General features: G+C 37.1%; 1 protein-coding gene across 2 annotated transcripts in view; it reads right to left on the minus strand.

Moving 5' to 3' along the window:
• The window catches only part of ly75 (lymphocyte antigen 75), a 30,849-nt gene that overhangs the window by 5,485 nt on the left and 12,004 nt on the right, over positions 1–13,360 (minus strand). The window contains exons 12-30 of one of the 2 annotated variants that reach the window (XM_030162652.1): positions 12,518–12,717; positions 11,998–12,140; positions 11,779–11,857; positions 10,979–11,050; positions 9,938–10,061; positions 9,568–9,603; positions 9,194–9,363; positions 9,036–9,103; positions 7,886–7,962; positions 5,963–6,099; positions 4,805–4,913; positions 4,537–4,688; positions 3,236–3,365; positions 2,859–3,079; positions 2,612–2,774; positions 1,594–1,758; positions 1,375–1,497; positions 498–683; positions 150–373 (exon numbers count right to left, since the gene is read on the minus strand). In XM_030162652.1, coding sequence (XP_030018512.1) covers positions 150–373; positions 498–683; positions 1,375–1,497; positions 1,594–1,758; positions 2,612–2,774; positions 2,859–3,079; positions 3,236–3,365; positions 4,537–4,688; positions 4,805–4,913; positions 5,963–6,099; positions 7,886–7,962; positions 9,036–9,103; positions 9,194–9,363; positions 9,568–9,603; positions 9,938–10,061; positions 10,979–11,050; positions 11,779–11,857; positions 11,998–12,140; positions 12,518–12,717 — 2,579 coding nt within the window. Of the gene's footprint in view, positions 1–149; positions 374–497; positions 684–1,374; positions 1,498–1,593; positions 1,759–2,611; positions 2,775–2,858; positions 3,080–3,235; positions 3,366–4,527; positions 4,689–4,804; positions 4,914–5,962; positions 6,100–7,885; positions 7,963–9,035; positions 9,104–9,193; positions 9,364–9,567; positions 9,604–9,937; positions 10,062–10,978; positions 11,051–11,778; positions 11,858–11,997; positions 12,141–12,517; positions 12,718–13,360 lie in introns of both variants that reach the window. The other variant, XM_030162642.1, reaches the window with a different exon arrangement.

Below are 13,360 nucleotides of genomic sequence, written 5' to 3' on the forward strand. Positions count from 1 at the left end.
TAGACAAATAAAGTAAAATTATGAGCTAAGATTTATGTGGTACTATTTTACTCCCCATCAATAAAAATGTAAATTATTGTACAGTATCAGGTGGTCTTTATAACAAGAAACAATCAAAGTGCAGGGTTTTGCTTAAGAAAAACTCTCACGTCTTGGCTGGATAGTCCGATCCACAGTGCAAAGCCATCCGTCTTGGCGATGAGCTCCACATGTGCACTGTGTTGGATGTCATGGACACTTGCCAGGTGCCCACCCCTCCGACCACACTCCTCCACAGCCTGGTACCAACTCAACCTCCTTGTTACAACCTGATAAGTCAGGTTTCCATAGTATTGAAAATCTGCAACTGACTGGTTGTAATTTTGTTTCGGTTCTAGGGAGAAGGTTAGAAAAAGACAAAAAAAACCAAAACATACTCGATCAATTTGAGCCCAAAATAGTTTCATGTGACGTAAACGGAGAAATTTAAATTGTGATATGAAGTGCGACACACTAACCACGGTCCAGTTTACAGGCCACTATGGTCTTTTGTTTGAAGTCTGAGAAATAGAGTTTGTTTGTGAGCAAAAACCAGAGGCCTTGAGCGTTGAGTCCTGCCAAGAAGGGTTTGTTTATGTCTGGTCTGCCAAATTTCCACTTGGAATATTGTACATTTGTCCCATCGTACCACTTCATTTGGTTATCTGCAACACAAACACAATTACTGTAAGATGGAATGTATGTTGAGAAGGTGAATTAACCCATAAAGACCCAAACATCCACTGTCGACCAAAAGCATTTTACATACTGATGTAAAATGTTTAATACCTGTTGATCCTCTAATCCTATCAATGCATGTAAATAACTGGTGTAAAATGCAGTTTGTCACCAGTAAAACCCACCCAGTTTGATTAATGATAGTGGATGGAAACACTTGTTTTTATGTTCAGTTAATGATACATGTTGGTGAAAAAGTCACTTTTCTTCAGCTTTCTCTGTTTTTGATATAATAATTCTCATCTTTACCCTGAGCTTTTATAAACATCTACATGATTAGCAAATTAAATATCAGAAAATACCTGATTTTCACTGAAAAATGCAAAATACAGAGGATAATATTATAATAAATGGACATAAATCACTTCAGAACAGTTAAATAGAGAGAAGAATTCATTTGGGAGCTGCCACAAAAGTAGCACAGGGTCATTATGGGTTAAATTGGAAAAAAAAAAACCTTTGTGAGTGCAATACTGTTTAAAAAAAAAAAAAAAAAAATAATAATAATAATGTTGACCAAAATCAAATGATCGGTTTTTATGGAAAAATAATGAAAAAGAAAATCTCCATGTTGCATGTAGTGACCGTAGATAAGTGTGAATGTAGTAGAGTACCCACCGTTGTCATCTTTGAACATCCCCAACCATATGAACTGGACCAGGTTTCTGAAAGGCATGAGCTGCTGCCTGATGAACTCATTCTCTTCTTCATTTCTGACTGTGAGAATATCTGCGCTTGCATCTGGAACATAAACACATCTCACACATCAGTCTGTTACACAAGTGTACCATGCAACAATATGCACACCACATTTGCCCAATTCAGTTAAATACTTACGAAGTTTTGTGCACGTTTCATGGATTTGTCCTTGATCAAACTGTTCCCATCTGGAGGCGACCAGCTGGAAGGAGTAGCAGTTGTTCTTGAAGGGGATCCAGTTGGGACCATTAATTTTATGGGGACACTTCACAGCAACATCCTCTGGTGTAGTGATTATCTCGTCTGTAATAAGTACATTGACATTTTTATTTAGACGGGTTTTAAATCTCAGTCTGCATTCTGGTGTATGCCGACAGTAAAGAGAGGAAGGTTTTAAAGAAGATGAAACTTGTAGTGCAGTTTTAATTTCACAAACCAAGTTAAGTGATGATTTCCAAATCTGCCTATGTGGAAAAACACCAACATCTTGCCAGCTGTTTTTGCTATCAGGGCAGAAAAAGGGGAAGCACTGGGACAAACTTTCTGCCTCCTGTTGTTACCCAGGGTTTCCCACCAGGTTTTTACTTTAAACACAGCAGAATACTGAGGGGTGCTACAGGTCTCAACCTGTTAGATTTAAGACTTTTGAAGACTATTATGAATGCTGTTCACACTGGAGCCAGACGTTGGTGATGCTCCCAATGTGAACACAGAACACTACCAGGTGGGGGCAGATGTTTGCTTGTGGCTCTTTATGGCAGCATTATGTTTTTCTGGCTGGCCACAACTCTAATGCCTAAAGTACTTACACTGAGTGTATTCTTGCACAACGAGCACAGGGCCTCAAATCCATTATTTTCAAAAAGATTTCAACAAGAAACTAAGTAGTAAATCCAAACATTTGTGACACCTGTCAACACTGTATTAGGACATTTAAGGTCTTTTCAGGACCTGCAGAAACCCTGTTCTTAAGATTTCCTGTTTCAACCACCAAGTCTACAATTTCCTCTTTGAGAAACAGAAAAATTACCAGCACACCACAAAGGATTTTACCCCTGAAAGGTATAAATGTTCATGTACAGAAGTAATTCCACCACTGAAAGTAAATGTATGAAGCAGTGCATGAGCATTTTCCATTCATCTACATTCCACTCACTGTGTGGTTTGTGGCAGATTGCGCCTCCGAGCTCCTCCTCACACTCTGTGGTTTTCCAGAAGCCGTCTGTGTCGAGGTAGACACAGGAGCCACCGGAGACATCAGAAGACCAGCGACTGAACACAGTGTGACTGTGGTCAGTCCAGCGGTAGTGGATCCCATCCTGACAACAACAGAGAGAATGCATTAAGAACATGAGCAGACATGATGAATTAAAACAGAGGGGGCGGTCCTTTGGTAGACTCACGTCTTCGCTAAAGAGGCCGATCCACATGGGTGTTCGAGCCCGGTTGACATGCACAGTTAGATTGGATTGCAGGATGGTATCGGCCACACTTGCCAGGTCCATGTTATTTTGTCTGCACTGCTCCAAGGCCTCAAACCAGGTGAGATTTTTGAGAAGCAGCAGGATGGTGTGGTTATTGACACTGAAGGGCTGAGAGGGGACGTGGGGCTCCTCCAGTTTATCTACAAATGAGTTAAGGTTTGCATGTAAAGACGTTCACATCATGAAAGCTCCACTAGGGATCTCTCTGTGTTACCACAAATACCCCTCTAGAAACTTGCCATGCATTATTTATTGTCTTTTAAAAGCAGTGTTAAGAGGTGGAAGTGCTGATTTACCTGCATAGTGTTGGCAAACAGCCAGGTTTTGACTTTCCCCGCAGGAAGCAAAGTCCCAGCTACCCATCATGGCAGAGTGGGGGTTATTGATCATGAACACACACAAATCCATACTCTCTGGATCAAGATGCTATTAAGAAAGAGCACAAACAACACAAAAATATGTTAATCCAGATGGTGGGTATTATTTTTCTGTAAAGAACATGGACCTCATCCACCAACCTGCCATCTGTGTTTTTATCAGATTCACACTTGTTTAAAATATAAGTTTTACATTAAAATCATTGATTCATTTTCAGTCAGCTTACTCCTTGACAAGGTCACAGGAACATTAAAAACATAATTTTTTTTCTAATTTATAAAATGTTCAATATTTATTTTCATTACTTTACAAAGTATATTCTTTTAGAATAAATAAACACTGTACTCTCCCGGATAAGAGTGACAATAACCTCCTATGGCTTTACACGGAATAAAAAGACTAATTTCCCTTCACTGAGATTTCTAATAGTTCAGAACAAGCTCTACTTAATTTCTTTCTGAACTTTTCTTTAAATTTCCACAGTCTCATGCCTATTTATTGGGATTTGCAAGGCATTTACTAAAGACAATTAGAAAGAACTGGCATACACTCGTTCTTTATAAGAAAAATGAGATTCATCATCATCATCATCATCATCATTTTTTCTCTATATTTAGTCTTTTTTAAGTAATTTATCACCATTTATTATAATACTATTCTCTGTAATTTGCATTTTTTGTGAAAAATCTGGTATATTCCTGTATTTCATTTACTGATCATGCAGATGTTCATAAAAGCTCATATTTAAGTCGAGTGTTATTATACCAGAAAGAGGAAATTGAAGACAAAGTGACTTTTTCAGTAAAATCTATCATTAACTGAACATAAACCCAGTGTGCCCATCCACTGTCATTGATCCAACTCCATGGGTTTTACTGGTGAATCAGTGTTGTAGAAGATGACAGTGTTTCCACGTTCACTACGGAGCCTCTGAACATCCAAATGGATGGAGCATATCTGATGACCATGAAAAGATGACAAACTGTATTTTACACCAAATTATTTCAACGTATTGATAGAATTAGTGGATCAACAGGTATTAAATATTTTAAACAGTAGGTGCTTTTGGTCGCTGGTGGATGTTTGGGTTTTTCGGGTTAAGAACATATCATGAACCTGACAGACACTTCTTAGGACATTTCTCAAGAACAAATTTACAAGTGGTAAATGAAACCTATACCTAAAAAAAGTGAAGCTAAAGGGAACTCACGCTGATTATTATGGGCTTCAGCATCCCGTGAAGTAGGGGGTTAAAGTTGAGAAATGACACCGGGGACTGGTCCACCCATTTTGGTTCATTGGGTTTGAGCTTCAGACCAATCCATACCCTCGTCATGTCTGTCATACTTGGCAGCAGGCTGGTGATGAAGTCTACACATAAGAGTAAGATTTTTTTTTTTTCAGTAATATAATATTTTTTTTAATCAAAGACAGGAACCGTATTAGTCAACATCATAGCATTAGTTTTAAGTAGGACTGAAACTCACCTTGCTCCACCTGGTCTGATATGCTGACCAGGGTTCCTCTCACAGACTGGCATTCTTCATTGGCAGTCCTGAATGGCATTCGTGTTGTGCCCTTCATCAGGGTGTAGCACTGAAAACAGACGCCACAGTCATTCAGAAAATGTGTTTGATATGCACAGAAGACGCCAAAATAAAGTCTAAGAATTCTATTAGTTCGTCATCCACGTGTATTAATTCCTTCACATTTTTGTCAAAAAATCCAACACGGCAACTGATATAAGAAATATTAGGATTTAACAATAATGTTTTTTCAGTGGAGCACTTCTTTCAGTGCAAACGATCAACAACACACATAAGTAAAAATAAATCCTGGTGTGAAATAATAAATCTAGAAAGATGCCTGTTTCAGTTTGCACAAGTGAAAACAGCTTTTATTTATGATGAAGTGATGCTGCTTTTGAAATCCACTGTGTTCCTTAAAGGGGTCATATTTTGCTAAACCCACTTTTATTAGTCTTCGGTACATTTATTTGTGTATTTGGGGACACTAATAGTTCAAAAAGTCTGAATTTGAACCCTCCAGGTTCTGCAAAGCTATCTTTATATTCATTTTGGCAAAAATCAAGTGGATTTCTACAACCTGTTTTAATTCCTGCTTAATTTGTTGCGTCTATAACTAGTTACATCACAACATTTGCACATATAAGGTCAAGACTTCTGACGAACATTTCTCTGAGTACGGAGAAACAGGACAGAGCAGCACGTTCAACAACCTGGAGGTGGGGGTGGGGTGTGAAGTGGCTCATTTGCATTTAAAGGGACCAGCGCTCAAAACAACCATTCTGGTGTCATTACTCAGAAATAAGGTTGAAGATGGACCTGTGGAGTTGAATTAATGAAGAATTCAGACCCAAGCAGAGCATTTGCAGTTTATGTAGACCGCAGGGAAATGTTTTAAAAGGCATAATTCCATTTAAAAAAGCGAAAAATGACCCCTTTCAATTAATAACAATTACTTTTAGTTTTAAGGTTGATTTTCCTTAAAGTGTCACAAATATAAACACCTCTGCTTAGCTTTTATCTCTCAGTTTTGACTGCTTCGGTTTTCCGTAATGAATCTAGGATTGTAAAAATATCAGATATCATACATTGAGTCTTAAATGAGCAGAAGGACCAAACCTTATTTCTGAAGGCCAAGGAGTCATTTCCACATGGCAGACCTCCAGCATGAGGCTCCATAGGGTTTATCTCCACCGATGTGACGTTGTGTTTCTGACATACAAAAGGCAAACGCTGCCTGCAACTGGTATCAAAATCTGCCAGAAAAAAATGCAGTGAAAGGATGTTTAATTGACAGAAACCATTAAGATGCATTAACATTAATCAAGTAGAGTGTTTTAAAGCGTTTCTGCCCTTTGAAATGATTAAAATTATGTTAGTTTTGATGATTAACATTGCAATTTATGCTTTTGGTTTGAAAAACTGAAATATTTCACAAATTGTTAAGTAGTATATTAGTACTACATTCATCCAAGTGAAATAGAGTTGATTTTTTGACTGCAGTTAAAACCAAATTTAAATAAAAAATGTAAGTTGTGTTTTTAAATATGAACTAAAGGGGACATTTTGGGCCAGACTTTGACAACCATAAAGCAATCCTCACATTAAGTGACTCATGCGCCTGACCCTTGAGGATAAATAACATATGAGATTATAAGGTGAGCCAGGTTTTTCCAGCATGCCCATACATTTGACTAGGTTGTAAAAGAGTAAAATATGGTCACTTATGTATTCATTTGTTTATTTAAGTCTTTTTTTTAAAGTTATTTATTTATTTTCTCTGTAAGATTTACAGTGTGGTAATACATGTGGCCAGATATAAGTAAACAGGATGTGCTCTTAAGTGAATTGTTCAGATAATAAGGCTGCAAGAAGACATACCATGGCAATATCCTGGAATGTATACATCACCTACCCTCTGTTCATAGTAATGCCTACTTTTGACTTATTTTATTTATAGGATTATGGTTATTATATCAACCAACCTATTTTATACAAAATCTTGTACTAAAATAACTGCATTATGTTACTGTATATTATTTTTCCTTGTTTGTAAGATTGTAATTGAGGGTCATGTGATAACTTCTGCTTTTCAATAAAGAGAAAGCTCTGAAAATAGATAGATAGATAGATAGATAGATAGATAGATAGATAGATAGATAGATAGATAGATAGATAGATAGATAGATAGATAGATAGATAGATAGATAGATAGATAGATAGATAGATAGATAGATAGATAGATAGATAGATAGATAGATAGATAGATAGATAGATAGATAGATAGATAGATAGATAGATAGATAGATAGATAGATAGATAAAAATAAGTCACTGATGTGCCACTGACTTTGATCTGAAAACACTGGTCAATAAAACAATTTGACAGATAATTTCTGATGTGAATGTGAAAATAAACACCGAGGCACAGGAATACTCTGCAGACACTGATGACGAGTATCAGAGAACTCTTCATTCTTCACCGTAGCTGATGTTGTACAGACCAGAAGCCAGAGCAGATAATCTGAACCTTGACTGTTATCATACAGGCTGTAGCACATGGACTGACAATGAAAACTCTGTCATAATTCATTGCTGCTAAATTTTATCATAGTAATATAGGCTGCATTTCCAAACAAAAAAAGCACTCCAAGAGCGTAGACCTCCTCCAAGACAGATGCCCCCACCACCACCACCACCAAAATTTAATCATTTCTTCCTTGTGCCAGTATCAACATTTCCTGAAAATTTCATGAAAATCCGTCCATAACTTTTTGAGTTATCTTTCTAACAAACAAACAAACACACAAAGCAAAGTGATCACAATACCTCCTGGCGGAGGTAATCCACTGCCATTTACTGAGGAGATTCACTTCTTTAACAAAAATGGCTGAGTAATAGTTAAGACAGTAGTTGGTCAAAACAAACTCACAGCTTTTTATGTACAGTCATGGATCCTTTTACTGATGCCCTTTGGTCTACTGTAATTAGAAGCTTTTCCTGTGTCGTTTAGAAATAAATGATTTACACATTGGCTACTCACCAGGGAAGATGTTATCAGGGCTGATAGTTGTGCATCTGCCCAGGAAAACTGAATGATAGAGGTACATCTGTGTGTACCTGTAACACAGAATATTGATTCGAATTTAACATGTAGACACAGGTGGTGTTAGAATGTCTGCTTGACTGTGACCCTGTTCACAGCTGGCATTAGCTGTTTCCACATGCACTTTAACAGAACACTTGTGATCTTATCTCACTTCAAGGCTCCACATGCAAATAAACATGTAGATTATTTCCATTAGTAAAATCAAATTCAGTATATATTTTAAGCAGCTGGAAGTAGTCATGAACTTCCTGTATATGTAATGTGAGCATGGAGGAAGTGAATTTGTTATAATTTAGAAATGGAGCAAGATGATGTTTTTAATTCACAAAGCAAATTTAAAAATGACCACATACATCATTTAGTCACTTTAACAAATTTATTTATATATATATATATATATATATATATATATATATCTTGTTTTTATTTTTCTATTGTATTTAATGTTTATTGTCTTGTGCTGCTGTGCATTCAAATTTCACCCTTGGGGGATCAATAGAGTATATCTCATCTTACACAGGCCAGTAGATTTGTAGACAAATTATATCTTTATGCTTATCTTGTAAATACTTTTACTATTTACTACAATCCTGCTGATTCATGTCGATAAATAGGAGTGGACAGGAGGATGAGTGTGACGGACTGGTAGTGTAGCTGTAGCCTGGGCCTATTTTTGCGCCAAACTTTGGCAATGAAGTCACTCGTTTGCTGTGTTGTCCATCTTTACTAAACAACATACTAAGAACACACCAGGGAAGTATCCAAGACATACCTTTTGTCATCCTTCAGGTGCAGTCGAATTTTTTCTACACTGTAGTGTCTTTCCCTAAGTCCTTAGGGATTTTTTTTTTACCATTTTTCCTTGACCACATGATGTTTTGGAGGAAAAGAGGTTAAGAAAAACAGATATGAGGTAATTTTTGGACTTTTCAGATATACCTTTGGCCTTTTCCTTGGTGTGTTCATACAAATTAAACTACCCATGCATAATACTGTGACTGTAACGGATCAGTTCACCTCGGACCCACACTAATGCCAGGTGTAAACAGTGGCTCCATGACTGTATCTACAAGTCCAGACTTACGTCAAGGGGAATAACTGGCCAGGTTCTTTCATGTCAACCCACCACTTTTGCTTAGAGGTACCTGAAACCTGTTTAAAACACATCAACATAAAAATACACTTCTACCACAGATGTCTATTGGGAGGGGAAAATGTAAAAAAAAACCTCAAATCTCTCACATTAGGCAGGTACTGGTGGATCTGTCTGGCAGCAGTGAAGCTCGGCGGCACAGCCAGTTTACTGCCATTTGTACTGCAGTAGAGCTTTGCCTCCTCAAATGTCAGCTTAGGCTCCTTTACAAACCAATACTCCCCTCCATCTACAAAGATAGAGGTCTCGTGGTGCCCCCCTGAAAACCACAACAGCCACACAAAAACACAGAGGTGATAAAACATGCAGAAATGACAAAATATGTTTCTATCAGAAAACTGTCTTAGAGATTAAATTGGATTAAAAGATTTATGGGTGCTAATAGTTAGAAATGTTCCTTTTTTCAGACTTAAAAAGACAGACAGATGTTCCACACAGATTTTTACAAAAGTGGATAAATTACCAGGATTGTACCACTCTGGGGTCTTAGGGGTTTTTCCTGTTGAAGCAACAAACGACAAATAATGGGTTAGAAGTAGATTATACAGAATAACCAAAAACAACAAATCAACAGGTAATGCTGGATGATACCAAAGTTGTTTAGATGCCAGCTGTTTATACCAAATCGGAACAAGAAAATGCATTTCAAAAATACACTAACATGTAAAATATATCAAACAGATAATCTATTGTGTGGAAATGGAATTGATAAATTGATTACTAATGTTAAAAATTAAAAAACAACATAGCAGAAGATACTAACTGTTCATTAACCACATTAAGGTTTTTTTGTGTATACATTCATCATATATTAATGCGTCATTGTGTCTTACCACGGGGTATTTGGCAGACCCACTCTAGCCTGGCATCACAGTGAAATGGCGTGGAAAAGAACGGTGTGGGGTTAAAGTCATGGAGCAGGAACACAAACAGATGTTTCAGACTGCTTCTCATTGTCTAATGGGGACACAGATTATTTGGAAAAATATCACAAAGGAAAATATACTTGAAAAAGTGACATTAAGCACGCTGATACACCTGACTCTCAAAGCTGTAAGTGTAAGAAAAAGTCAGAGTGTTCTCTTAGAGATTATCTGCTGTCACTTCTCATTGTATCACACACAACAGTAACAGTGTAAAGTGAAGATATGCTCCACAAGATAACACAAAAATGTACCGAGTAGCTGTGATGTTGATGATGCAGTGTTATCATTTCTAGGATTTCTGTCAAGACAGTATATTAAATCACTGTGTGGGGGCGGACTTCAGCTGCTCTTCACATGATTACCACTAGCAAATGGCCTTGAATCACTGATCAGCTTGTATAATAGCTCCAAATGGAAAAAGTAAATAAATGTTAAAATATGCATTGAATAACTACTGAAAAAGGAAACAGAGCTCACCAATACCCGCTTTTTACACACTTTTAAACACTTTACCCCTCCTGCTCACTGATACCCTGTCCACCCAGGGATTCATTTTGAGCCTTAACATTCAATCTTTTCAAAAACCCTCCAAAAATTTGTAATAAATAAATAAATAAATGACTGAGGAAAAGGCATAAGTAAAGAACATGTGAGTCAAATTTGGAAAGAAGCGGATTAACAGTCTCTGAAAAATTGTTTGGACAAATTTTCTAAGTTGAAAATGTCAAATAGTTGAAAAATAAATAAATCAGTTAATGAAATTCAACCATCAAACTGCACTGCACCTCTTCTAGTGGTAAAGAACATGTGTGTCCTATTTTAGAAGATTTGAGTGAACAGTGTCCAAGAAATTGATTGGACAAAAATCTCAGACAGAGATGCCCTCTGCGGCGGGCAGGGGTATAATAACTAAATAAATAAATAAAGTAATAAATTAAACCAACCTACCTTAAATGCAGCACAGTCACGGTTGTATGCATCATCCTCATGGAAGTCTTGGTGTAAAATGTCCATAGATACCTGCAATAGAGTCATTGAATTACAAAAAACATAATAATTAAGAAATTGCTTTTATTATGATATTTGGTCAAAGAACATTACTGACAAGTGCTAAATAATCTAATAGTGGAAAGTATGCATATACGTTTATAATACCGTGCAATAGTCCTTGGTCAACATTAGGTTTGTTGGTTTGTTTAGTGAAGTTATAAAGACCACACATATGCATTTGTCAGTCTCTGTATTATCTATCTATATCTATATAATCTGGATATATTGGAAGTAATTACAGCAATAAAAACAAAAGTTTCAGGGAAAAAAAACAGCTTCTATAAGCCATATGACCTCTCTTTGCACTTAACATGTCTTCAACTATTTTGTTCAGACAATATGAGACTTATTGCAATAATTTTCTGATGTTTTATACCAGGTTTCCTTCAACACAGGTCAGCTGTTTCTGTTTCTGCTGCTTCTTGACATTGGATCAGGGGTCACACTAAGTAGTGACCTTTCCAAACCCATTTAGTTCAGTTTTTTGTGCGTCTTTTAAGGCTGCGCACATATTTCCAGTATTTTCAAGTTATATCTGATGAAAAGAGATTGAGAAATAAATATGTATGATCATTTAATCCTGTAAAAGCAACAAAGCAAAATGTTGCCTAAGACTTTTGCACAGTACACTAGTATGGATACAGTCTGTCTGCTTCCAGTGTGTTAGCATAGCCTCAGTGTAACAGGGGAACACTCACAGGCTGACCATCACTCCATTGCCAGGAGCGATCTGCTGGGTTCCTTCTGTTCAGCCCAATCCAGAAATACCGATTATCACTGTAATAAAAACAGAGTGAGAAGAACATCATCATTCATGACACTTAGCCTTAATGAATTAATTTATGCTTGTTAGAATTTTAGAAAACAAACAGTAACAAACCCAACGAGGCTATAGAATATACAATGTGTGTACGTACCTGATTGAGTCTCTTAAGATGCTGTGCAGGGCTCTCATCTCCGCAAAATGTTGGAAGCTGGGCAGGGTGGCTCCCAGTGCTCGACAAAAACCCTCAGCTTCCTTCCAAGAGCGTTTCCTGCTCAACCTTTCCTCATGAAAAACCTGTAAACATGATGCAGAGGTTTATAATGGAAACTACTGTGAACAATACAGACAACTGAACAGTTGTAACAATCGGACAAGACAGACCTTCAAGAGGCAGCTTTACATGGATATTTTAGAATTATCTGAATAGAGGACTTGGGATTGTTTAAGTTAACTGACCTTTGCTTCTCTACCATTAAATACTTATTTTTGTTCTTTTCATGTTCCTGTTTTTAAGTTTTCCCAGTGCCCGTTAATATGTCCAACTTTTTAACTCATCCTTTGGGATTTTCTAATTTATACTGCAGCTGCTGTTTTCTACATTTTCACCAAATGTCTGCTAATCATATAAAAACCTTCAGACCCACAAGTGACACAGTCAAAGAAGCACACACCTTGTAGCAATAGCTGATGTTCTGTCTTGACACCCATCCATCTGGGCAGGGTGCACTCGGGTCCGGCTCTGGTTCTGGTGATGGAGGTGGACTAAGATCTTTCCTACAAATGGTGCCGGCCTTGAAAAGGGTACAGTTTTTCACTTCCCACTTGCCCAGGGGTTTTGCTGTGGACATTACAGCACAACCTCCATCCCGTTCTGAAATAAATATACAGACAAACACTATATGATTCCTGACAAATTAAACTGGAAATATCTAACACACTGACAAAATATAGGGCAATTTTAGATAATTTTGCAGTTTTTGGAGACAAGTGATTTAAAAAGCCGTTTCACAGCATCTGCCAACATTTTCAACACACACTTTTAAAATGACATCAACCACAAAGCAGAATTTTTTTTCCCCACATGTTAGATTTACTTTACTCCAGTGTAAAATCAGATCCTTTTTTGGGAATGAGATTAATATTACTGGTACTCTCTTCAACATAAGTGTCAACATACCATTTAAATAGGTGAAGTGTAAAGTTACGTGTTTTATTATTGGATCCCATTAGGAAGGTCCCTTTTTCCACACTTAAGTAATTACAGTTAGGCAGTTTAGAATAGTCTTAATACAGTATAGATTGCTCTGGATAGTTACAGGCAAAATACATAACATTTTCCTATAAAACAATAGATTGATAAAATCCTAATCCTTTCAGTCAATACTCCTGAACCTCTGTCACTGTGTCGTGGTGATTTTAACTGCAGAGACTCTACCCACTGTCTGCATCTTCTATTTTCCTTTTGCTTTGCCGTGTTTGTGAAGCTTCTGGGCGTCCCATTGGGCAGTGAGTTT

This window comes from Sphaeramia orbicularis, chromosome 3 (assembly GCF_902148855.1).
Source record: "Sphaeramia orbicularis chromosome 3, fSphaOr1.1, whole genome shotgun sequence".
Lineage (NCBI taxonomy): Eukaryota > Metazoa > Chordata > Actinopteri > Kurtiformes > Apogonidae > Sphaeramia > Sphaeramia orbicularis.